This window comes from Heliangelus exortis, chromosome Z (assembly GCF_036169615.1).
Source record: "Heliangelus exortis chromosome Z, bHelExo1.hap1, whole genome shotgun sequence".
NCBI lineage: Eukaryota > Metazoa > Chordata > Aves > Apodiformes > Trochilidae > Heliangelus > Heliangelus exortis.
The window spans coordinates 63,818,983-63,846,077 of record NC_092454.1 but is presented as its reverse complement, the minus strand read 5'-3'; the positions used below and the strand labels follow the sequence as shown (position 1 = coordinate 63,846,077).

At 38.5% G+C, this 27,095-nt stretch overlaps 1 protein-coding gene across 4 annotated transcripts in view; it reads right to left on the bottom strand.

Annotated features, from left to right (window-relative positions):
- Window positions 1-27,095, bottom strand: part of SVEP1 (sushi, von Willebrand factor type A, EGF and pentraxin domain containing 1) — a 123,736-nt gene that overhangs the window by 83,218 nt on the left and 13,423 nt on the right. For all 4 annotated transcript variants that reach the window (XM_071731876.1, XM_071731874.1, XM_071731873.1 and 1 more), the window contains exons 2-3: window positions 25,834-26,089; window positions 24,718-24,894 (exon numbers count right to left, since the gene is read on the bottom strand). In XM_071731876.1, the coding sequence (XP_071587977.1) occupies window positions 24,718-24,894; window positions 25,834-26,089 (433 nt within the window). The remainder of the gene's footprint in view (window positions 1-24,717; window positions 24,895-25,833; window positions 26,090-27,095) is intronic.

Below are 27,095 nucleotides of genomic sequence, written 5' to 3'. Positions count from 1 at the left end.
AGTCTGTGCATCTACATGGTCAGGTCTTAAAGAGATTCAGGAAATTACTTCAGAGGAAGGGAAAATGCATAGGGAAAAGGCACCTCTCAGATGAGAACTTCAGATTGGTCAGATAAGTAGGAGACTCAGTTCTTACACTCAGTACAGACACAGAATCACAGAATCACAGAATCACAGAATGTCAGGGGTTGGAAGGTTGCAAGGGATTTCTGAAGATCATTGAGTCTAATCCCCCACCCAGAGAAAGACCCAGACTAGGGCAAGTCTGTTCCATCTGATGTAGCTCTGCATAGCATAAAGAATTGTACAACCATAAACACCCTCAAGCACGTTACACCTTATATCATCAGGTACACTCTGCTTCTGGAGCGAATCTCTCCAGTTATATTTCCTGGCAGTATCAGTCTTTGGTAGATACTGGACCATCTTTGATTTGTGAGTTAGGTCTTAAGTGCTCTGACTCTTGTCTTATTAATGAAAACAACTTATTGTTCTCCAGGCAACAGGAAAAAAATACAAATAACCAACCCACCCCAAAACCCCAAAACCAGTAAAATGCCAACTCATTTTTTCCTCACTTGTCATGGAGAAATGACTTTTGTAAGTCAAATTTTATGGGTTATACTTTAAAGTAGCAACTCATATGAACAGTTAGCACTACTATTTTCCAGACAGAACATAGACCTCTCAATAGCTTTCAGAGATAACATTTTTTGTTTCCTTTTCAGAAAAACTTGTAGTTTGATTTTTAATAAAGCAACCAAGTAGCTAGCAGTTAAGGGTTTCGCTTTAGCCTTTAGATAAGGCTAGAAGTTTTTTGAGTGATGCAAAATTGATTTTAAATTTCATTTTAAAATGTGTTTTAAAGACAGTTTTAAAACCACCATGAAAATATCTAAGCAGTAAAGGATATAAGTACAAATCAAAGCATTTCAGGAATGAAAAAGGCAGAAAAATCCAATCAGAATTAGAGCTGAATCAGAGTTAGAATTAGAACTAAAATTAAATTAGAATTAAAATAAAAATCAGAATTAGAATTTTTTATTTTTTGTGAGTTTCTGAAAAGCATTTGCAAAAAAATCCATTTCCTATAGTTCATGCACTCCTGTCCAATACATTCATCTTGGACTGTTGGCTGCTTCTTTCCTCTCTTCTGTGCAGAAATCCCCTCTTTTAACATTAGGACACTGAAATATTCTCTCAGGCTTCAGATAATCACTACAAATTGGCTAAGTATCAGAGGTATTACTCTGAAATCTCTGTAATACTTTACTCTGCCAAACCGTGGATATTTCTGTTCACACCTGTTAAAATTAGTCTCCAGCACACAGTGATGAAGTGCATCCAAAAGGATACAGGAAAGAGTGAAAGTTAACATCACAGAGGACCTGATTAATGACAAAGATGCCCTTCAGGTGCCAGTGATAGTAAATTTGTCTCTTCTGCTCTATGTGCCACATATAAAATTCAATATAAAGTAAGTGATTTAAAAAAACCCAAAAAAACATCAAAATTCCAACCTAACTTCTTTCTTGCTTGCAACCTCATCTTGGAAGAAGCAGCAGCTTTTTTTTTTTTTTTTTTTTTTGAGAACTACGGGATAAAAAAAAACTCATTGACGTGAAAATTTTTAACAAATCCAGTTATTTGCTTAGGGCTTTGAAACAGTCTGGCTTTGACAAAAATAGTTCATTCTGAAACTACATTACAATTTGCTCTTTCCACTTAAGTAGCAGGAGGTAAACAATGTTGTTAAAATGGTTATTAATGTCTCTTCTGGGAAAGACAAATTCACCCAAATGTCCTGATTATTTTTGTATGTTTCAAATGCTTCTAATTGCCTTTCTAAATATTCGAACTACATCCTATCTTGGCTGTTGATGTAGAATTTTGTCCAAGCCTGAGTCCCTGAACTTCTCATTGACCCCCCATTTCCCCTAGATGTACTCAGCCATGAAACTCCAGACAAGCTGTATTAAAAATTTCCACAAAATAACACTTGGTTACGTATTTATTTTCCAGTGTGTGAGATCATCTGAGTCTAACGTCTGATGTCAAGAAATGTTTTAATAATGGAGCATAAGCATGCTGACCTCTGTGTGTTTCTGTAATGGCCACAGAGGTTATCCTGGCCACAAAATAGGTTAAAATCACCCAACATGAGCTGTGGAAGTTTTGGACACCTGCTGTAGTGTCAACAGATTGTCAATACCTAACCCAGATGCACTGAAGACCCATCCCCGATCCCATCCTGCTCCATACAGCACTACAGCATGGGCCAAGTTTACACACAGTGATGCATTCAGATCCAAGAAAGAACTTGGGGAGCAAGCACATTTGAAGAGCACCCATGGCTCCAATCAGGAATGATTATACAGGTGTCTTTCTGGGGTCTCTTCCAAGAATCAAGCAGTGCCAATTTTCATTGCATTCCAGGCACCAGTCTGCATTAACTGATGTGCCTTCTATACCTAGAAAAAATGACTGAAGTGAGCAATAGTCTTCTTGAATGCCAATCTGTTAAAACAATTCAATTTTTTACAAGGCTTGCTTCCCCTTGCCAATGCCATGGTATAAAAAGGCTTAAAATAGTTTCTGAATGAGCCCTAGTGTAAATAACCATCAATCTGTCACTGTCAAGGACAACTAAAAAGGCAAGGTTTTCAAAATGGGGAAACAATTTTAACAGTATCAGCCTTTAAAAAAAGAGAACACTTATGTGCTCATTTGCACGTATGATATTCTCAACAAAGGATTTAACTACTGCCTATATGTGAAGCATGTTTTTTGCCCAGAAGCATGGGGAGAAGCAAGGAATCCCTTTTTAAAAAATGTAATTCTCCTATTGAGATCAGAATTGTGAATACTGAGTTACACCAGAGGATTACCTCTTTGTCACAGGAATGAAAAGATCTGGAAGCAGGGATTAGTGTCAAGCAAGCACCAGCCTCATACTGTGCAAGCACACAAAGATGGCTCACACTGAAGCTGTCATCGACAACAACTTGCTCTCATAAAATGGTAGATACCCACCAATGATTCATATTCAGACACTTTTGTCCATGGTAATGAGAGAGCAATAGCTTTCTGATAAGAAATGGGATTGAAATAATACACAGAGTCATAGAATTGTTTCAGATGGAAAAGACCTTAAAAATCATAAAGGCCAACCCATAACCTATCACTGCCAAATCCACCACTAAACTGTGTTTCTAAGCATCATGTCCACACATCTTCTAAATAACTCCAGGGATGGTGACTCCATCACTCCCTTGGAAAGTCTGTTCCAGTGCTTGGCAACCCTTCCAGTGAATATTTTTTTTTGCAATCAAAACCTCCCCTGGCACAACTTCAGACCATTTCATCTTTGTTTGTTCTATCACTTGTTACTTGGGAGAAGAGTTCAACACCCACCTCACTATAACCTCCTTTCAAGTAATTGTAGAGAGCAACAAGTTCTCCCCTCAGCCTCCTTTCCTCCAGACTAAACAATCCCAGTTCCCTCAGATGCTTCTCCTAAAATTTGTTCTCTAGACTTTTTACCAGATTCCTTGCCTTTCTCTGAACTCACCCAGAAGTGAACACAGGACTTGAGGTGCAGCCTCACCAGTGCTGAGTACAGGGGCACGATCACTGCCCTGCTCCTGCTGGCCACACTATGTTTGCTACAAGCCAGCACATTGGCCTTCTTTGCCATCTTGTCAGATTGCTGGCTCGTATTGAGCAAACTGTTGACCAACATCCCCAGCCTTTTTCCTCTGAGCAGATTTCTACCCACTCCTCCCCAAGCGTGTAGCATCGTCTGGGGTTATTGTGACCCAAGTGAAGGACGCAGCACTCAGCCTTGTTGATCCTCATACACTTGGCCTTGGCCCATTGATCCAGCCTGCTCAGGGCCCTCTGTGGAGCCTTCCTACCCCTCAGGCAGATGAACACTGCTGCCCAACCTAGTGTCACCTACAAACTTTTTGAAGGGGTACTTGATCCTCTCGTCCCAGTCACTGATGCAGATATTAAAGAGAAGTGGCCCCAACATTGAGCCCTGGGAAACACCACTTGTGATCAGCCACCAGGTGGCTTTAACTCTATTTTCACTACAATTCTTTGTGCACCATCAGCCAGCAAGTCTTATACCCAGCAAAATGTGGACCCATCAAGTCCAGGAGCAGCTGATTTCTGCAGTAGAATGCTAAGGAACATGCTTACGTAATTATTTTCCCCCACAGTTACGCTTTCTTAGGGTATAAAACTATGAACTGAAACAATGTAAGAGAAACCATCATGTCTCTTCTGTCTTTAAGACAACAGGGCTTGATGACTTATGACTTCTTAGTCCACCAATGGAATGCACTTTCTTACTCATTTATCTATAAAAAAATTAAGTCATTCATATAAATCACTGGAGAGGATATATGTCACCTTTACTAGAAACAGACAGACAGGCCAGGCATAAAAACATTTTAGTCAAGGTATATGTACAGACAGCATAATTATATGTGAAGTCTGCTTGACACTAAGCAATGGACATGGAAGTTAGGGAAGCTGACCAAAAAAATCAAAGGAGAGACTTTCAAATTCCTAGGAACTATTCTTGTCTGCCTGCCTACAGTAATGACAAATTTGATATGGCCATATGCAAGCAGGAAGAATTTAACATTGTAAAACCAATAAATAACATAAAACAAGGTACATTTCCAAGATTCACCAAGTACTTTAAAATGTATTATCCAGTTTGTTTTAAATTGCAAATCCTACAGCCAGTGGCACAGTTAAGCCAGTCAGTACTGAAGTCACACAATGGCAGTGACAGTGAGCATGTAAACAGGCAGAGAACATGTGTCAAAAGGTTCTGCTCTTTGACAGAGTGTAATGATTCTTCCTCTTAATGTACCAGCACGAATTTTAGAGATAAACAATTCCACCTTAAAAATGTAAATCTTTTAAAACCCCGGGAGACCAGGCAAGCTCAATTCCCTCTCCATCCACACTAGTGTTTTTAAGTCACTGAAATGGAATTATGCTTCATTTATCCCAGTGGAAGAGAGAGCAGAGTAAAACTCCATGTATTTCAAAGATTAATTTGAGGGATTTTGTATTTTCTTCAATGTATAATTTCTCCCACTAACTACATTTATTAAGTAATCCTTGGCATGAGCTGTTTTTTCCATGCTTGATGCTAATGAAGCATCTGATTAAGGGTTTATCTTTTGTAGGATATAGCAGAAAACAGCTAGGCAATATCCTGATCTGTCCTGCATAAACCTGAGCTCTATTTGTACATTGCTACTGTGATCACTATAGTCTGTAATTCTTTTTTTTTCCCAATATGTGTAAGGCTTAAATGAAATGACAAGTTGATGAAAATCCCAAATACATAATTAGACTTTACCACTCAGCCTCCCAAATTCTTAAATGAGGAAAGAAAGCCTAGTTTTCCATTTAATCAAACTGTTTTTTATGCTACTGTAATTATTTTTATGCCACTGATTACATGAACATGCATTTAATATGATGAAGGGCTGAATCTGTCCCAGAATGAGAGTATACACCATGAATAACTTTATTTTGATTTGCTGGTGTCTACTAAAAATGATGCAATCTATAGCTCTCAGTATCTCCAGACAATAATGATTACTTATTTGTTTGAAATTATTTTCCCGTTTCCTCATATTTTTATGATTGAACACATATGGACAGGAGACTATTGGTTATATGGATCTTTGACTTGGGATATGCAATACTGTAGTTTTCTTCATTTGTTGGGAGTTATGTGTAATATCCCATGTGTCCCCAGAACTACTTTCAAATTAAAGTCCACAACATCAGGACAAGCAAAACCTCAAATTAATTCATGTCTATACCCTAGGAAGAGAACTAGAGCTTGAAGGTGTGAGCCATCTTTCCCACTACTTTACCTTATCTAAAATTCCTGTGCCTTGGCAACAGAAAAAAAAAAAAAAAGAAAATTAGAAAATATGTCACCGTGACCTTTGGGTGTGCAAAACAAGGACTGTGGTAAACAAGTATTCTGGTAGCTGTATTTGCCATTAGTCATGTTTCAAAATTAGCCACTATGAATGGATCTGACTATAAAGCTTAATTATTGTACTAAATAGAAGTAAAAATTTTCACAAGGAAGGAAGTACAAAGAAGTTACAGTACATTAATGTGTGCCACATCTTTCTATCCTGGTAGCTTCAAGGGTGGTGATTCTCCCCCTCTACTCTGCTCTTGTGAGACCCCTCCTGGAATACTGTGTCCAGTTCTGGAGTCCCCAGAACAGGAAGGACATAGAGCTCCTGGAATGTTTCCAGAGGAGAGCCACTAAAATGATCAGAGGTCTGGAGCACTTCCCCTATGAAGACAGGATGAGGATGTTGAGTTGTTCAGCCTGGAGAAGAGGAGGATCTGAGGTGACCTTATAGCAGCTTTCCAGTGTCTGAAGGGGGCCTACAAGAAAGCTGGGGCAGGGCTTTTTACATGGGTGTGTAGTGATAGGACAAGGGGAAATGGTTTAAAACTTGAAGAGGGCAGATTTACATAATATATTAAGAAGAAATTCTTCACTATGTGGGTGGTAAGACACTGGCACAGGCTGCCCAGGGAAGCTGTGACTGCCCCCTCCCTGGAAGTGTTCATGGCCAGGCTGGATGGGGCCTTGAGCAACCTGATTCAGTGGTAGCTGTTTCTGCCCATGGTAGGTGGGTTGGAACTATATGATCTTTAAGGTCCCTTCCAACTCCAGCCATTTCATGAAACTACAAAACCCCCCATATCTATGCATCTCTCACCTTGACAAGGTGCTACATGATCAGATTTTCCTAAGGGCTAGATGGGACAAAGGTCTGTTATGTATTCCCAGTGACAATTGCCTGCCAAATAAAATACGCTTTACAAGGATAAAACAAGACTTTGACATATCTTGCAGTACTACCACACAGAGCTGCCCAACTCTCCCTCCTGCCTCCAAAAACCATTTTGCTGGTGCTGCACAGTTCTCTTGTGAGTGGCCTCTGCAAGGAAGAACGTGAATAACATGGGAGGCACATGGATGGAAGCCACGACTGCATGACACTCCCTAGTCCCCTTCCCTGACTATATATTTCACAGTGGTATCTCTTGGCTGTTTCTGCAACTATTGTATTCTGCGAATGTGGGGCACCAATGTGCCCCAGGATTCTGTAGGTTTCAAGCCTATTCTACTAAATTAAACAATGAACCACAGTTGTGGGTTTCTCCTGGTGTTTACAAGCCAAGAAATGCTCAGCTTGGGCCAGCAGATAGACTACCCTTGGACTCTGAAAAGTACTTCACTGGACCTGCACACATAGAACTTTATGCCTGCTTCTCAAAGACGTTCTACACCCTGGGTATCTACTGTAGAGACTGCCTCCAGAAATTACAGCTTTTATGGTCATATTGAAATTCTTGAGGAAAGTGGATTTTCAAAAAATCTCCTATATGGTAGGTTTTTCAGAACAGGCACTTTGTGCCCGTGAAATGCCTTTGGAAAGCTGAGTAGAAAAAAAATCTAAAGCTTTGGCAGATACTGTAATCCACCTTTCTTCGGTTTGTAACATGTATGGTGTCATTATAAAATCATGAGCTAGAAGCATGCTAGGATTACAGGAAATATGCAAGGAAGCAGCTTTAGTTAAACACTTGATATGTATGACTTGTATAAAGACTGCAAGAGAAAACCTTGAGCTTGCCTTTAAGTGTAAGGATAAGTGAAGGATTTCTGTTAAGTCCCAGCATACTATCCAACTCTAGTATCTCCTGTTATCTCCAGCATGTGCTCTGCATTAATTTCAGACAGCACTGAACCTGCTCATCTATCTGCTCTTTGTCAGTATTCCTTAAGCACCCTTCTCACAGCAACAAAATTGGCAATTTAAGAAACTAGATGTCTTCTCTGTTCATATTTCATGTATTTTGCTCTATTAGATTTACAGATTTCTTGCCACTGGGGAGAGCAGACTGAAATAAGTCAGAAGTTGAACTGCTTCTATACATGATACACAGGGAGAGGCTCATTCAAACCATTATTGAATTTACACACACCAAAAATGCAATATTCCTCTGCCGAGTAGGCTGCAGCATTTAGAATGACACTTAAGGGATGATCTAGCTCTAGATCTTTAAGCACTTCAAACAGTCATAACAAACTTACAGCAGGAATAACTTGTTCATGGTAAAAATTATCATGAACAAAAATTACAATCTTGGATGCTCTCCCATGGGGCAGAAGAACTGGAAAGTTTCCTGGAGGGAGATGCAGTCCCTTTGGTGAACATCCCATCTCAGTACCCCAAGCTTATACAGGGTGTGTGGAACAGTCTTCCTGCTGAAAAATATAAGCCTGAGATCTATGATAGCCTGTAAAAGTTAGGACACCTTCCAGGACCTTCTTCCACAGGGAGGTCTGGCTGTGAGCCACAACTCTGCTGAGCATCTCTGGGTAGGCTTGTGGCCAGTGAATTTAGATAGGATTACTCTAAAGAAATGATTCTGAGTGCAAAATATCCTCCTTGCTAACAGCAGCAGTACTGAGAGTACACAGAAAATCCAATTATTCCTCCTTTAAAGTATTTTTTAAAAAGCAGGTCAACTATTTAAAGTTAAAAACATGGCATATGTCTTAAACAGGTTCATACTTAAATCAAACGTGCACTGCAAGGAAACAGAGCTTTAAAAAGTATTTTAAAAGTTTTACAATCGTAAAAATAGTGACTACTTCCTCCTAAAGAGGGTAACTTTCCTCTTCCCTCTTTGTCTCAATGCACAGCTTTGAGACATGCATAGCTTACTTGAGAACTAAAAGAGAAAATCCTGATTCCATGAACCAGGTATGTAACTTAAAAAGAAGCTTACTCATGTTTCATATAAGTTACAAATTTACATGACTTATCCTTGCAATTTGTGCACACAGAAACGGAATTCATGTATTAAATGGAAGCTCTTTTGGTTTAAATCTCGGTGGTGTTTTAGAAAGCAGGTTTGCTGTTTGCGTAAACATTAAATCTTCATGATATATTTAGAGGGCATTATCCAAAGCAAACATAAGCATGTCAATTAGCTATCGACAAAAAGTGCTCAACAGCATTTTTGATGTGGTTACTGATCTATGTCCTCATGCCCTTGCATATTTCTACAATACAATGTGATAAAAGTGTGCAAAAAATTCTGATATTACAAAGAAGTCTTTCAAGGAAATTAACTTATTTAATTATGTAAAGTTTGCCACACAAATAGAGATTATTTATTAATTTATTTGCAAGTAAAGGTTTTGTGTCCAAAACTTCACGTGTAATCAGACCCTTACTTAGAAAGGCAAATGAAATAAATTCTGAAAATCCTTTCCCTAGAGCAGAAATACTTCTTCTGGACATTGTCTTCACTATAATCACAGACACACATTCCTCAGTAAACCTTGATCTTTGCTGATGTGACAGCACATGATACTCTAAATAGCACTGCTCTAAGAGCCCTGGATCACTGGATATCTTCCTACTATTTAAATACATAAACACTGAAAAGGAACACCACCATACTCTCCTAGTTGCATGTATTTGCCATTTTAACATACTTGCCTTCAAGTTATATTTTTGCTTTTAAAAACTGTAAAAAAAAATACAGGCAGCACGAAGTAGTTTAACTTGCACTATGCATAGACGAGTGAAACCTGTTTCAGAGATCTGGTATGTCTTGTATAAAGGCACTGAACACTCAATATCTCTATCTCCAGCCATTGTACCATGTATCAAATTTTGCTCTTCCTCTCAACTGACAGAAAGGGTTCTGGGTCAAGAAGGAAAAGGGAGGGCCTAGAAAAGGATGCATTTGCAGAGGGAGACCCAAGTCAGACACAGGAAGCAAAACCACTCCATGCCCTTGCTTACTTTGTTATTACTCCTCATTGTACCAACAGAGCCATCAATCCACCACCTCCCTAACAGGATGGGCTAATAAGACACTACTAGATGCTCAGAGGCAAAAGTATCCCTAGACCAAATCCCAAGTGATAGCAGTTAGAGTGAAAAAAGCTCCATGCACTCAGAAGAGTGAAAAAGCTCCATGCTGCTTGGTTAAACTCCACATGAGCTAGAAGCACACACTGGAAAGCAAGGAATAGTCCTCCTTAGTCTACAACTGGAAGGAAGGACTATATGGAAAGAGAGGAGTTTCAGCTTGGGCTGGGGAAGGAAAATTGGCTCAGTAACAATTACTGATGTGGTAAAACCAGACAAAGCTGGACAGAGGGGAGAATCTAGCCCACTACCTTGGGAGTGGAGTATATTTCTTGGGACATGCTGAAATCCCCACAACTTAGACAGTGCTTGCTGACTGCAGCCTATACTTTCTGAGCATAGAAGTCTCATGTTAAAAGGCTAAGTCAACAGATTACTTTCTCCTGCTACTCCTCAAAAGTAATTTTAACTCAAGGAAGTGACTGGGGTTTGGAAGTCCACAAAGCATGTATCCCAAGCTTCACAGAACTGATAGGTTTGTGCAGTGAAGAACATGACTGCTGGTTCATGTTGCATTTCCATTGTGTTCACCCACTCATGTTCAATGATTCCTAGGACTTAAGAGCATAACTAAACTCAATAGGCAACATGGTTTTCCTGAGAGCAGCAAGCTGCATGAAGATTCCACAAGGAGCCAGAAACTCTACATGCTTATATTTTCTCGAGGGGAAAAACCATTAATTTTCTCTTCAGTAAAATATTAACAAAACCCTTTACAGTCCTGAATTATTTTATGAGTTTAATGTGAAATGCTCCCTTTCTGCTGCTGTCTCTGATACCCGCTCCCATCAGCTGTTGGTACATATGATTAGAAAGGGAAAAAAAATAAGAAAAAAAAAGAAAAAGGTACCTATTTCTGCCTTCTCTCTCTGCAGATCAGAGTAGTTCCAGCTGCTGATTCACAGATGGGGAATGCAGCAAGTAAAAGCTATTATAAACAGGAAAGTGAAGCCATTTCTGCCAGACCCTCAATAAACCGCCACTACTGCATTAGGTGCCAAACTTGGCCTCTTCTCCACATCCTTTATTTTTATCATTAAACAAGCTTTTCAACAATAGTGATTATACTCCTATTAAGTAACATTTCTGAGCACTGAAGATATAGCACATGACTGTGCAGATGGAGAACATATGTCACTATTTCCATGTTTGTTTACTTAGAACCCCAGGGTGAGAGTCAGACAGCTTTTGGTTAAGAGGGCTGAAGCACATGCAGTGGCTCAGGCCAGTAATCAGACAATAAAAAGTGGTGGGTTTGCCAATTATTTTTTTACATATTGTGAAACTAGCCCAGCTATCCCTGTTCAGAGGTCAGTAAACTGTGGTGATCTCAGTGTCACAGTTTCTACTTCTTAATTCCTAAAATCACTACTGGTATTTGTGATTTGCTGTGAAAAACGCTATAAATCTTGTTCTTTATTTCTCATGCAAGATTCTCATGAACATAAAGAGGATCTTCTGAATTCTTTTAAAATTATCTAAATACATAGATCAATATAGTGTCATTGAAGGTAAGCAAAAGAACTGAGAAAATAGCTTAGTCACTATGCTCACTAGTAGCAGATGCTTGCTCAAGAAACATTTGAAGAAGTAACAGTTTCTCAGTTCCTTTCCCACATCTTACTTACCTTCTCTCCTCTCATTTCCTTGCAAGACATAAAGGAAGTCCTTAAGGATGGGTCTTACCATTGCAAAAGCAATGTCAACTGGAAGCAAAAAGGTGAGCTTAGATTTTTCTAACTGCAGGAATATGTTTTTGTGCCTGCCAACAAAGTGAACTTTACTACCTTAAAGCTATGGTAAACAAGGTTAAAGATAAAAAAAAATTATGCTGCAGTACCACAACTAAGTACACAGCCTTATTCCTCCACCTAGTAAAACTTCCTTCTGTGAAGAAATTCCATTACAACATTCCTGAAAAACACCTTTTCATTCTCCAGTACACAGAACTAAACTTGTCTCAATCTGTTGTCCTGTCTGCAAAGACTTAACCTGCCATGCAGGTGCTCTCCCGTAAACTAGGAATCCATGGCTAGTGAGTTATGTGTTCATAAGGCTCCTTCTTGCTATCATTATTGACCAAGTGTGTTCAAGTAGCAGAATCACTTGTTCTCTTCCTAAAGAATAGCAAGATCCTTGGTACATTTAGGGAGGAAAATGGTCTACTAACCTGTCAGTCCTACCCTCTTCTCTACATGCATACCTTTTTTCTGTGTTCTTTTACCATAAACAAAGCCATCTACACCTGCACTAATGGAGAATAAGGAGAGAACATTCTTAACTGCAACTTGTAGGAAGAACAAAAAGAAAAAAAAAAAAAAGAGGGAAGCAGCAACAATTATTAAATAACTGCTTAGTGGACCTTAGACTTACAATTATTAACTCAATAGATTTTTAGCTAGAAAATCTATTCCTATACAGCCAGCATTCCATTGCAATTAGCTAGGTTCACAAGATAATTAATGCTGTCTAAGAATATCACAGTTCTTCCTGAGCTGGTGCCAAGTTCTTGGCTAATTTCTTGCACTTTTGCAGAGTGTGAACTAGTGAAGGATGTATGTGACAGATTATAAAGTGCCCCCCTGATGTAGGAATACGAGGCACTGCACTTTCTATTTCAATGTAGGAGGCCTCCCAGAAATGACCTTAAAAGCAGTGAGAATAAATCAATCTCCAACATCACTAGGACTGAAATTGAAGATTTTACAGAAAACTTTGTGGAGCATCATATTTACAGACTGTGAACTTGTTACCTTTAATATTTGTCTGTGCTTCAGCCACGAGTTAAAAACTAGAAAAGTAGCAGCTGCTACCCATCACCTGCATCTTGAGGCACAGGTACTTAAAAAGAAGTGGGGTAAGAAGAAGATAGTAAAGGGTTTCCCACATGTTCTCAGGATGCAAATTGCCCTCTTGCCTGTGACACAGTGGACAGTGCGCAAACAGCTGCCAAGGAACTGCTGGTGGTGGTGAAGAGCTATCCAGAGAGAGAAGACAAGAATCCTGGAGGCTGGCAGAGCATGAGACCTCATCTGTCAGCTGAAACTGAGGCCCATGCAAAATGTGCTCCTGCAGCCACAGCAAACCTCAGTACTGCTTCTAGGCCAAACTCCTCTGGCATCTAGGCTAGGAGAGACATTATTAGGGATGAGTACAGAAAAGAAGCATCACTTAGCAGGAATGAAGGCAACACTCAGATACTGCTACAAAGAGATTCTGGCAGAGGGTGCCTCAGTGTGTGAGCCCGGTATGCTCCTTCTGAGTCCAATTTTTTTGGATCACATTACCTCCATTCTAACAGTCTTGGACTGTGGGCACAAATTGGGCTACTGGTCCACCTAAAAAAGCAGTAAATGAACAGAGCTTGGCTGCTCCCCTTGATGAAATCAAATCACAAATGAAGACCAGGTGTTCCTGTCTTTGAGTACTCCTGTCCCACGACTTAGCCACCACCCCCGTATTAGTGTTGGAATAGTTCTGTGAAGTGTTTTTGGCCAGCTGGGAGGAATACATGTGCTCACAGATGTGACATGATTCAAAAATGATGCTGTATTTTGTAAGGCACTGTATTTTTCATTTCCATTCAGGAATAAAAGAGAGCAGTATTTATCTCTGTATTTTACTCCTGCTAAATAGTTGATGCATTTAAAGGTACTAGAGCACCTCCATGCTGGCCTGGACTCTCCAGACTGAGCACATGCATGATCACTACTGTAAGACACACTGGGCTTGCCTCCTATGATGCTAAAATTAATTCAGGAGGCTTGAACACACTCGTTCCCAGGCCTGTGTAGACTTCATAGGATGCTCTAAGGGGAGAAGATGGGCAAAATGTGAAATGAAGGACAGGAAGAGAAAACACAGTAACAGGCCAACATTTGCCTTGTAAGCTCCAGGTATTTTTACAGAGACCTTGGTCTTAGAATACAAATATAAGCCTTCAAATTAATGTGACTTAGAGTATTTCCAGCCCATGCAGATGTAGGTGTTTCTGTGTTCCACCAGAACACTGATGCTTCCTGCCTCTATCATTACAGAGCTTTTAATATCACCTGTAAGTATTTCCAGGTAAGAGTTTTTCTAGGGGACCACAGTAAAAATGTAGCAAGCACTTTTCTGTCATAAAACCATAAAAGATGGAGCTGAAACAAAGCCTGACAATAATAATAAAAATCTTATTATTCTGGGCTATTCCACAAAGCCCTGACCCACAAAGAAGCTGGAAGTAAAAACAGAAAGCTGTGAAAAAAAACCCCATGCAGCATTAACAGTCACAATGTAGGAAAGTTCTTGTACTTCAGCTTCTGGCACCCTTGTTTAAGAAACAAACTACATGCCACAAAGAGATGGAAACTCCATGGGTATTTTACTGTGGCATTTACAACGGAACACCCTTTGTTTGAACTATTTGGGCAACAAAATCTACTTTTTTTTTTTTTTTTTTTTTTTTTTTTTTCCTATCCTCAGGATGGTTTTTTTGCTGTTATGTAAGAAACCCTAGAAGATTTGAAGATTTGATTTGTCTTACGGCTAGGAGAAAGAGACAGATCTTAGGTTGCTACAATGGGTTACTAGCTCTATGTAAAATAAGTGCAGCTGCACACACCTGTAAGAAAGTAAAAGCTGCAACTTAATGCTTAAATGTATTGGGGTTTGTTTCAAATCTGTCAGGTCCAATCTGTAAGAAACCAACATGACCATAATTAGACTGTATGCTTAACTGTATTATACACACTTCTGTAAAACTAATCCTTCTCAAATCTGCCATGCAAACTCCTTCCCTGATTTGCTTCACCAACATCCATTCATTCTTCCCATACTTGTGGAGCTAAACTTTTTGTATTTAATACATTTCAGACTAGGGAGAAAAAATTCAGCTCCTCAAACTACCTTCAGATGCCAAGCCTACTAAAACATCTGCATTGGAAGTATGAGTTGCTGGTCTGGCTTTGTTTTGCATGGTAACAGATTAAACCCTAGGGTTTTGGTCTGCAGAGGGTCCTATTTCTGTGCAGTATCCTCGTTTCTGTTTTCATCAAAACACCAACAAGACGAGGAGAAACCAATTTCCTGTTTGATGAAACTGATCTGGTTGTTGCTTCCTCATTCTCAAGGGACCCAGTCACTCCACCATGCAGTCAGCACAGTATCAGGGCAAAAAGACTGGGACATCTGCAGTAGATTTTACAGTGACAGAAGAAAATGAGGCTGCTTGCAAGACACCAGACCAAATGGCTTGCACCCATCCTGGATGTTGAGTACCTGGAAAATAGATTAAGTTTGTCATAAAATGTTTGCAACCTATTTGACCTAATTCTACTCCAAGTTTAGTGGGCTTTCCCCCCCTTTTCATCATGTTTGTTTGTTTGAGTTTTTTTTTGCAGCAAACTCTTTTTGTTGAATGATGCATTTTCTGGAGTTTTACCAGTCTGAAGCACTTCTGAAACCTTGTGGCTGAAAACAGAAAGAATGTGAAGAGCAGGAAAAAGAGAACAACATAGCTGCAGAAGACTTCTTCCCTGGAAGTGATTGTGAAATGATCTGAGGAACCTGCCAGACAATTTTGCACAGCGAGCAGAGAGAAGTCAGCTGGACAGGACTGAACAACAGAGGCAACAGAAAAGCCACCTCACTCCTTCTCAATACTATCATTTCTCTCTGATGATGGTTGTAGTCAAAAGAACAGATGGTAGAGGAAGGAACGTCTATATTGCCTTTTTGGTAAATATCCATTGAAAGACTTCATTTAGGTCATAATCTGGAATAAAATTACCTTTTCAGCTGTTGAGCCTTTGTGCACCTTTGCTTCTGCATTTTTTTCTCTCAGTCAACAAACCAAAGGCAATTAATGTATGACCTTTGAATATCCACAAAATGATACGAACTGCATTTTCACAAAATAGTTGTTTCATACTGAAACAGAGGTAGACAACTCTGTTTAAATGTTAGAAGGAATAGTACTCATTCTTACAGAGTGAACACTTTGAAATATTCACTGGCCTGAGTTGAGTGAACATCACATCATATGTCAAGACAAGGATTAAAAAATAAAATGAAAATATTCCTCAACTCAGTGTTCAATTGGAAACTGATTCTGAGAGCTAAGAGTCAAATCCGTTTGACCTAGTGACAAACACAATCCATCACACTCCCAGTACAGAGACAGAGTGACTGCCTGATTTTGTCACATCAAGAGTGCTGCGCTCCTGTCTGGCTGATTGAATCAGCTTTGACAGGAGTTTTGGATCAACTTAGTGATGCCAGGAGGCCCAATACCTATTCACAACCTCACAGGCTCAGGCACTAAGTCTAAAGTTTATGGGTTAATTGCAGCATCAAATAACATCCTGAAAATTACTAAAGTATTTAAAGGTGATGTTTTGGAGGCCTAGACAGACACTAGAGGCAAAATATATAAACAAGATTTAACTCTCTTAACCTCTCTTCTCATTTTAATAATTAACACTCTTTGCTGTATATTGCCATCTTATTTTACCCCTCTTGTACTCTTTTGAAAATTTTAACTTTTTTCTTCTCCAAGACGAAAGCTACTTAATGGGTCACAAAATGCCAGAGGTCTGCTTTTAATTTATGAGACTGTCACAAGTTTAGGAATAATGTGTGTGCACACATATCTATGAAAACATTCTGGCTATGTGTTCCTGAAAGGATAGTGAAAGCAAGATGACACCATCTAATCCATAGGGGTAACCAAAGAATGCTGCAGTAAAAACCTTTTCATTAAGGGATTCAATAATTATTCCAGAAAGTGCCTGGTATGTATGATGCACGTTCCAAATCCTGAAAGTATTCTCACATCTGCAAGACCAAAGGCTGATCAAAGGTCTATGCTAAGATGAACCTAAACTGGTATGAACTTAAAATTTTAGGTATGAAACTAAAAAATCTGTCCAAAAATCTGTGACAAATAGCTGATGAATGTTTCATGCAATTAAGGAAGACAAGTACAGCACAAATACCACTTTGCCCAGGACTGCACAGCTGAAAAACGATGTTCTCAAACCATGTGAAATCTCAACGAAGGTATGAAGGCCTGCTTTTTATTCCTTCTGTTCCTACCTGTTAATCCTAGGTTTAACAGTGAAGGTTTTGCAGTCATTTAACTAAATGCTAAACCCATCTGTTTCTGTATTTACAGCTGGAGCCTTCTGCACTGTGATGGACACCTGCAATGGTTATATTGTGGCCAAAGGACAGCTTGGGCACTCCAGGGAGAGTCTAAGGCTCAGAAAGTTGGAGACTCTTTCTACATCAAGTCTATTTCTACTCAGAGCACAGTTTCTGCTCCTCAAGCCCTCCAGATGGTTGATTTTTCTCCTCTAATTGCACATTTGGCCAGGGGCTTTATTTTCATGACATTTTGAGGTGCCAGGACAAGTCACTTCTGAGATAAGGAGAAAAGGGTAACTTCTGCATCATTTTCCACCAAATTTATTTCAGAAATAGCTCTGCACTTAATACAAAAGAAAGAGCGTGTTTTGGCATAAAACCATAAAATTTTCTAAAGACCCAGATGACATTTAGTTGGAAAATATGAGATGTTTTTTCAATATTGCATACAAATGTACAATTACACCTCTACTTTTGTAGTCTGCACACATCAAAATTGAATCTGGGTTTTCCCCTTCATCATGTAACTTAATTTTGAAAGAAATTCCTCAGAAGTAATGCTAGTACACATAGAAAATTTTCCATTGGTCATCTTAGGTCAGTTTCAGGGTCTTCCTTCTTGGCTACAGTTGTTTTAAAGGCAAAGATAATATGGGACATGGTTAGAGAATGAAAGAACACTATCCATACTAGCTACCATGTTACTTATATTTTTTACTTTTGCAACAGAAGTACATAGGTTGTTATCTGAGGCCTAGAGAAGAGGGAAAAATGGGTCCCTGGGTTCCAAGGACTTGATTCAAAATTCATTAACACTACAGGAAAAGCTGCTGTTTACTTCAAAAAGCTTATCAAAGCTCTGAATATGGTTGGAAAACAAAAACAAAACAAAACAAAAAACAAAAAGCCAAACAGTAACTGCATTCGTCATTTGTTTATGTGAAAAAACTTCTAACCAACTGATAAAAAAAAGTTCTTCTTTCACAATTTTGCAAGCAATGCCATTGGTTAGGTGCTCAAAGTCTCACTTCTTATGATGGTTTGGAAAGCTCACTGTCTAACTTCAGAGTTTTTGTTAAAAGAGTTTTTCTAATGGATTGGATCTGGATTAAAATTCCACTTCAGAAATGATGAGGTTCACATAATCTTAAACAACTCTCTACTTAAACTCCCCAAGCTAATCTGCATGATCTACTCCACCTGAGATGTGCACACTTAGATGCCAAAAGCAAGAAAATACCATCCCAGCCCTGTCAATTTTTTTTTCCCTACTTATATTTATAAAACGTGTACTTTTAAAAAAAATGTTTTGTTTCTCTTTCCCTTCAAATGCTTCACATGGGGAAAGATCATAGGGGTTTTACATTATCATAAGAAAAACTTCAGTAACTGGCACAACCTAATATAACTTCATATTCACCATGCATTAGAAGCCTTTTCCATACAGCTTTGTGGGTACAGGGTCATAAGGCTTCAAGGACTAAACTCAGAAAGAGAAGCTTCCATTTCCAGAAATGTCTCATTTCATAGAGTGGATTGTACAGCTGGGAAACAAACCAGTTCAGTGCCAGAAGCCACTTAAAAAGCAAGCAAAACTACTAAAGTATAATGCAAACTAATATTAGTCTCTGCTAGAGTCATTCCTACCAAAAAGAAAATGCTTCCTGACATGAAGAATTTACTGACATTATGCTTTTAATTTTTTTTTAAAAGGTATCTATTCCTACAGTGTGCTCAATTTTGAAAGTCTTGCAGCATCCAAATCCCTTTTTTAATTAACCTTTGCTTTGCTTCCTACAGCAACAAGCAGAAGAACCTCTACCTGAATTTCCAAAAACAAAGGAGGAAATGCTGGGATTCAAGGGACAAATTTTTGAGAAAGAAGGTCTCAATGTAAAACATCTGGAAAAGAATGTTTGTATGCTTCTAGATGTATTTATTTTCCACACAAGTATCTCTAAAAGCCATCTTCTCCAGTCTTTATGCAAACAATAATTATGACTACTTTTCCATCATTTTTGAAGTAATAAAAAAATTTTTTTAAGAAATAAAATTAAAAACCTGGACACATTATAGAAGACTCTTAGTATCTGAACGGGGCCTGCAGGAAAGCTGGGGAGGAGTGTTTTATAAGGGCATGCAGGATAAGAGGTAATGACTCTAAACTATAATAGGGTAGATTTAAGTTAGACATTAGGAAGAAATTTTTCACTGGGGGTGGTGAGACACTGGCAGAGGTTGCCCAGGGAAACCATGGATGCCCTATCCCTGGAAGTGTTCAAGGCCAGGCTGGATGGGGCCTTGAGTAACCTGGTGTAGTGGGAGATCCCCCTGCCCATGCAGGAGGGTTGCAACTATATCATCTTCAAGGTCCTTTCAAAGCAAAACTGTTCCATGATTCCACAATAATTAACCTACTAAAATTCCACAGCCTTGCCTACAGCACTTGCTTCCTATATCCACCTTCCTCATCCACTTGTCTTCCATCACCCCCAGAGGAAAAACAGATCGATTTACATTTCTCTTGTATTTAGTCATCAAGTTATTACTGCACCCTGTGTAGAAAACCACATTAATTTATATTTCCCCCTTATTTATTTAAGCATTGTGATGTTATGCTCATATTGTTATCCGTAATGAGTCAAATAAGATTTATAAGAAAAACTACACAGAATGGATATTTTTGCAACAAATGTTTTTGCCAATATTAATTAGGCATCAATTCACTGTTGCTTAGTCATGGATATTTTTCACGTTTTCAACTTTCTGTTGGTTTAGATTCCTGATTTCTTGTTTTCTCTTCTCCTGACTTGACAGCCAGTCATTTTAACACAACATATTCACAATAGAATCTCTGTATTATTATAGAGAAAAAGCTACTGAAGAGAGGCAGTACAGAAGGCTCCACTCAGGAGAAACATTTTCAAAAATTAGTAAATTACAAATAAAGACTAATGTATACAAAGGTATCTCATCCCCCAAAAAGGTGAAAGGAAGGGGTTCATGATTAGAAATCTGTTAAGCAAAAGGGGAGGTTTAAGGACAGAAGCAGACAGAACAATGACTTCCTGGCCAAGATTTTCTGCTAATTAATTAGTACTTCATTAAGCATGTCCATTCAAAATTTCTTGTCCAGCTGTAATTCAAGCTTCTCCAACTCATCTTGTTTGACTTTTTCATTTGCTTTCTTTTTGGTTTCCAAGAGCTGCAGGTTTATCTATTACAAGATAAAACACCAGCAGCTATTTGACAGTTTCCCCAAGGAGTTACATCTTTTCCATTTGCCAGTTTCCAGTGGCTGCAGCTTTCAGGAGAAGCCTTCTTTTAGTGAAAGATAAGCTAAAACTGAAGAGCACTTTCCTGATTTAAAAATCAGGTAAAAGTACCAAAGAAGAGATACAACAACGAACTCCTGTCCAGTTTCAAGATGCAGATTCAAAAGATAAAAACATGAATTGGCACTGCCACGTGAGACAGCAAGAAACTACGTTCTGAGAGCTTGAAAATCTGCAGTTCTGTCAACTAAATCAAACTTCAAGAGTCAAGAGGAAAATTTAGCCTGGGATTTTACAGTGGCTGGAGACATTTTGTACAGTCTCTTTTTCACACTCTCATGCTCTCTTTTCCCTCCCTGTCTGACAATTACTAGTGGAATCTCAGAGTGTTGTGAGTGGTTCTCCTCCACATGCATGGCAGACACCCCTGAAGAGTACAGTATATGACATGTGCTGCTAACTCTGGATGCTTTGGGGCTTGGAGGGATCTTGTAAATTTAGATAAAATTTCCACATGCAATGTGACAAGTTCAAGTTAGTTGTCAAAGCTTTCATTAAATCAATAAACTCCTCCAAGGAAGCTAAAGAAACAGTTCCCAAAAAGGAATATTGAGAAAAGGTGATCCAGCTTCCAGGGGAGTAGAGGCTACTGTCAAAAGGAAAGGAGGAAAGACACAGCATGGCAGCACAGATATTTGATTTTCTTTGACTAGACCATTGGAATCACCACTGGAATGAAAGCTCTTTCTGTTTGGCTAAGAAAAGAACTGTTAGTAATAAATATATTAAGCTCAAAAATATTGGATTTTCTTTCTTACTAGAAAACTATCCAGCTCATAAACATCAGGGTTTATTTTGCATTCTCAACAGGAACAATCCTTAAAATCTCACAGAAAAAAATGCTCAGTTGAAAACTGTGTCTCAAATCCAAGAAACCACAAAACTCAAGTCTCCCCTGCCTTACTGGACCTACGTTTCCCTACAGTTTAAAGTCTTCTCAGTGAATGTGTTCTGAATTACAACTTGTAAAAACAAAGGTTAAAGTTTTGACATTAAATTCAGGTTTCATTGGAAAGGCTCTTTACAGATCTAACCCATATGAAGTTTTGTATGCAAAACAACAGCCCTAGTGGCTGTGCAGATGGTAACTAATGCTATATACTCTTCAGACAAAGCCTAGGTAACTCATATGTTCGGTGAAATTCTACACTTTGATCATACCCAAGCAGCCAACCAAAAAGACAAAAAAAGGAAAAGCCAGCATAGAGCACAAGTATATAATTTCCTAGTTCTGCCCTGCTAAGTGTACATCATCTTCATGGATAGGCTGTGCTGCAAAAAATGAGGCCCACACGTTGGATCAAAGATACTAACAGCTCTAAGACAACAGTTTCCTAACCTCCCCAGTTACTGTGGTTCTGCTTAGGAGGTAACTTTACTGATGAGATGGAAATGATGTGTAACATCCTTTAGTAACAACACCATGAATCTAAAAGGTCACCCAAACCAAAAAGCTACTTAAAGAAATTTCTCTGGAGCGTCATGCTGACAAAAATGTATGAAAATGCTGTGGTAAAGACATATACCCTAGACAGAAAACATGACATAAATGGAGATCTGGGTATTTCTTTTACTTTTCTGTGGAACAAGCAGTTGAACTTAAAGTTGAACTTACTGGTACAATGGATGGCACAGTCTTAGACAGTGGAAATAACAGATTTATTTTTGTTGATTTTGTTGATGTCTGCATTTTTGTTTGGCTATCTGAAGTTTGAAACTCAACATTTGTAATGGAGGAAAGGAAGAAGAATTAAAAAGTGAAGTGCTGTTGAAGAGGAGGTGTTTATGTACCCTACAATACTTGGGAATGGCTATGATACTGTCTCTGTTCTTTCCCCTTTCATTTGTCACTATTGTCACAGATGTCTCTAGCTGCATGAGGCTCCTAGTGTGGGCCAGAGAAGCTTTTGTTTGGTTTGCTTTTTAAAGTAGAGAACAGTCAGTTTGTTTTTCTTTCTGTGGCACATCATCAACAGTATTACAAAGAACAGGAGGGGGAGAGTGAGACCAATTTCTACTCTTTGGCACAAAGCATTCAGCTCCTACTTTATTTCATGGAAGCTTTCTACACAGTGTTTTCAGGTAATTAGGAAAGTAAAGAACCATTACAATTTTTACATAGTTATTCTGACACCTCATATTTAAAACCATAAGCATACATAAAATAGCTACAGAAAATACCTAAAATAGCAAAAAGAGCAGATATATCACAGAAGAACAATTTTCCACCTTAATGAAAACTGTTTTAAAAAGCCTTACTGTATTTAGTAAACCTAGTAGAGTACCTGCAAGCTCAACCAATCAAAAGCTAGAAATAGTCCAATTAAAATGTAAGTCCTGTCACTATAAACTTGCCAAAGGTTCTCCTGCACATGATACAGTGAAGAAAAGTTCAGATGCATTCTTAAGATTCCTCATGCTTTACAAATCCACAGCTATGCTCAGCTGGGAAACATTAAAAAAAAAGGTTGGAATCCTCTTCAGAATAAAAGATTTCAAAACACACTGTTTCTCCTGTAAAGAACACATGTTGCCTTTTGTTTCTGTTTTAAAGAAGATTACAATAGTTGAGCAGAGCTGACATATTTTAAAGAACATGCTTGAGTTACTCGGGTCAAATTGTCCCTAAAATACATGTATGCATCTTCAGTTATCTTCAGATATACAGCAGATAGATGCAATCACTTATTTTATTACTGCTTATTTGCAGCATATCCATACCAACTCCTTAAAAAACTTACTTTACAAGCACTTGCTGCTTATGTCAAAACAAAAATTTCCTCTGAAGCTGTAAAGTATCCATTCAAAGGAATCAGACCTTTATAATTTTTCATGGCACTTGAAAGTTACGCTCACCCCATCAAAAGATCCTTTCATGTAGGCAGATTAACTCTAAACAGTATGCCTATCTCCAGGAAGAGTTCAAAGCAGAGTTTAATGATACAAGCTATTGACAGAGGCAGAAAGGCTGTATTCATTTGGGTCAATAGATTAATAAGGCATTCAAGATTAAGCAAATTGAACTGCAAAATAAAAAATTAAGATGAAAATTTGATTTTGTTTGAAACAAGTTAAAACTACAACTGAAAATAAGAAAAACGGAGCGTTGGATCTTTGTTTAGAGTTAATTGAACACACAAGGAAGTTGTACCCACTTACATAATACCAGAATCTGGTCCAACACATTGCCCTGAAGGAATTTTTAAACTTCTAGTCACAAACCTGACTGTTTCTATTCTCTAAACAGAATTATCCACTCTTATAAGTTGCATCAAGAGACTCTCCACATGTAATGAAAATCACATTTAAAAAAGCAACATATGGGACTCATAAAAAGCTATACAAGTATGATCCATATTTCCATCAAACTTGGTTCATATCTCATGAGGAAACACCTCATCAGAACTGTGAGTATATATGTAGAATATAAGTAAGAATATAAGAATACAAACAAGGTAAGCACTGTATTTTAATTCTAGTCGAGAAATATTGGACTGTAAGTACTTCTTTTGTCCAGCTCATAAAAGATATACAACAGAGTTCATATATGTTCTGACAATTTTGAAACCTTTGTCATTGAAAAACCAATGGAGTGGAATAAAGCCTTCATATCTTCTTTGATAATGAAGAACTGCAAATTGTTATTTCAACTGTAGACTTTGAATGCATGCTAGTAAAAGGACCTGTCCAAAAAGCAGTAACAGCAACAACAGTCTTAGCAAAATTACTTCTTTCCTTTTCACTCACTTTGCATGTAAGGCAACATAATAGAATTAAAGAACATTTAAATAACTGCAACTTTCCTACAAAGATCCACATATACTGCTTCTCTCCAAACAGGAAAGTTTATGCAAGTTCAAAAAATGATTGGTAAAATTCATGAAGAGCTAAGAGCACTTGAGTGCAAAAGACATTACTTCAGATTAGGTAAACTCAAGTCACAGATTGCTGATGAGCTGCATTTTAGGGAAGTTTTACTGTGTGAGAACATCTCTCCTGTTCTTACCTCTTTCCTGTGCATCTCTCTCACCTATTGGTGGAGATAAGGTACAAGGTGACTTTGGCTGGTAAAGCTATCCTGTGTCTTTGGCCTCAGTTTCCCAGCAGCCTCAAATGAATTCTATTCCAGGTTCACAGCCATAATCCCAAACAGAGCTTTTCACTCTCAACATGTATTCAGGGCATAGAAAGAAACACCAGTACTGAAACATGAGACTCACCTGTGCATTCATGTTGTAGTCCTTTCCCATAATATCCTTTTTCACAGATACACTCAAACTGACCAGTGTGAGTGCCACATTTACAGCTTGCCATGATATCACAGCAGTTTTCCTTTGCCTCACAGAGATATGAACAATGTGATATATCTTCTTGGATATAGCTGCCAGAGGGGAGATCTGAAATATTATGAATTTATCAATAAAAAGTCCAAACAAAAGTCCCCCCACAGCTTCACACTAAGTCATTATTGAAATGTTTCTTAATAAGCCTAGGTTGCAGTTCTGAGCAGGAGTGATGGCAGCATGAATCTTGCTGAATTCATAATGTTAAAAAAAAAAAAAAAACACACCAAAAACAAACCAGTGTTCTTATTCTGGAAAAAGGCTCACTGAAATCCATGGTTCAAAGATTTTAAAATTTTCTCATTTGGATTCCTGTGACCTTAAACTGCCAGGATGCAGTCTCCCAATGAAGATGCTGAGACAACATATGTTGGCTTTGGTAGATGCCATCTTTTGCATGTTTTACTAGCTGGTTATATTAAAAATTGACATTTTCTTTGGTGTGTTCAGCAATTACACCTTACATGGAACAAGCAAATGGAAGAAAAGAACACTGTTTATGTAAAAGTAGCATGCTTTCAAAAATTAATTGTAGCAAATAATTGCTAAGAGCTAGTCTGATACATGCTTTAAGCAGCAATGAAACATATCTGTCATGTGTTTTCACTTGCTCATATAAACTTACTCCTTTTTAGTTTTATTTTTAGACTAAGATCTAAATCAGCTTTGAACAGATTATCTTTTTGTTGCTATGTAGACTACCAACAGTCACCAAGGCTAGTACTAAGATGTGTGTACTCTTTGGACAACCATGTTTCTTACTACAAAGTTCATCTATTCAAAAAGAAGTTACACTGGCCCAGGACCATAGTCAGGTTTTTTTGTGGCAATAAGTGTCGAGGAGGAGAATGTGGCTCACATTTTATTGATGATGAGTTAGTGAAATAGTTTAAACAGTTCATCCTTTAACCTGATGAATGAAAATCTCTGCTGCAAAATAAAAGAGAAAAAAAATAAAATAAAAATTCTGAGGTTAGTTTACTACATGAATACCTTCATGAAGAGCTCTGCGTGCCAGAGCCTCAAACTCAGTAAAACTGTGAAGAAGGTAACAGTGATCTTCTTTTGGATGGGATGCCATGTCATTCAGTTCTCGGATATTCCCTTGCCATATCCCAAAGGTGAAAATCTCCACTCCAAACTCACGCAAGGATGCTGCAATGGGTCTTGGGTCTCCCCCATTGGAATATCCATCAGTAATGAGAAATATCACCTTTGTGGCATTTCCACGGGCATGCCGCAGTATTTGCTGTAAGAGAGAACGAAATAGCACACCTCAGCAAAGGGTTAAAAGTGTCAATCTGTAAGCTACTTTCTCCATGACATGGCTCCTTTCATTTGAATTACACAGCTTCATTTAGTTCTTGCAAGACCACTTGTAACAAATATCAACCATCTGCAAGTAGAGCCCGGGGTCAGACAAGGCCAAACAGCGACTCACAGCTCAAATGGTCAGCCTGCACAATCACAGAAATTATGAAACTATCTGAAACCAGACATCCTTCACACTGACTGATAAAGTCACCCATGCATCAGACAGCAATGATCTTGACCAGTGCTTCAGCAACTCTGCTCCAGCTACAGTTTGAATAGGTAATATAAACACTGAAAATCTAGTGCAAGACCCAAGGGACCAAAGTCCAGATGCTGCCAGCTTCTCAGTGTCATGGGAGTAATGTGAATGTATAACAGCTGCAGGTTTGGCCCATGTTGCTTTTCTCTTTAATGCCACATGAATTCCACTTGGTTCCAAACTTGCTTGCTCATTCAGGCCTGCAAAAGCCCACCATACGCCCCATAAAAAAGTGCTGCAAATGGCAGCACACTAACTCTTATTATCATGGCTTTCAGTATGCAATTTACAGTTTGCAAGGGGTAAATAAGAACAAAAAGTATTTTATTAAGGATTATTTTGTTCAAACAAATTTCACATATCTATTAGAAAAATTGTAGGGACTGAGAGGTTAACAACAGATTAAGAATCAGTCAAAAACAGAGACAAAAATATTGAAAACAGCTCTGAGTACCAGTATTACTGGAAGAATCTATGAGCAGCTAGATCTTCCACTGTTACGATCTTGGCCACAGGCTTTGGAATTTTTTTTATTGCCACATGCTCATTCCCACCTTTTCCCTACCATTTTCTTGTCCAAAAGGTGAAATATACCAAACTTCTGGAAAACAAAACACGGATCGTGTCATTCCCTTCTGATGTAAGGCAGGTAGAAAAGTTCCTACTCATTGATTGTTTAGCA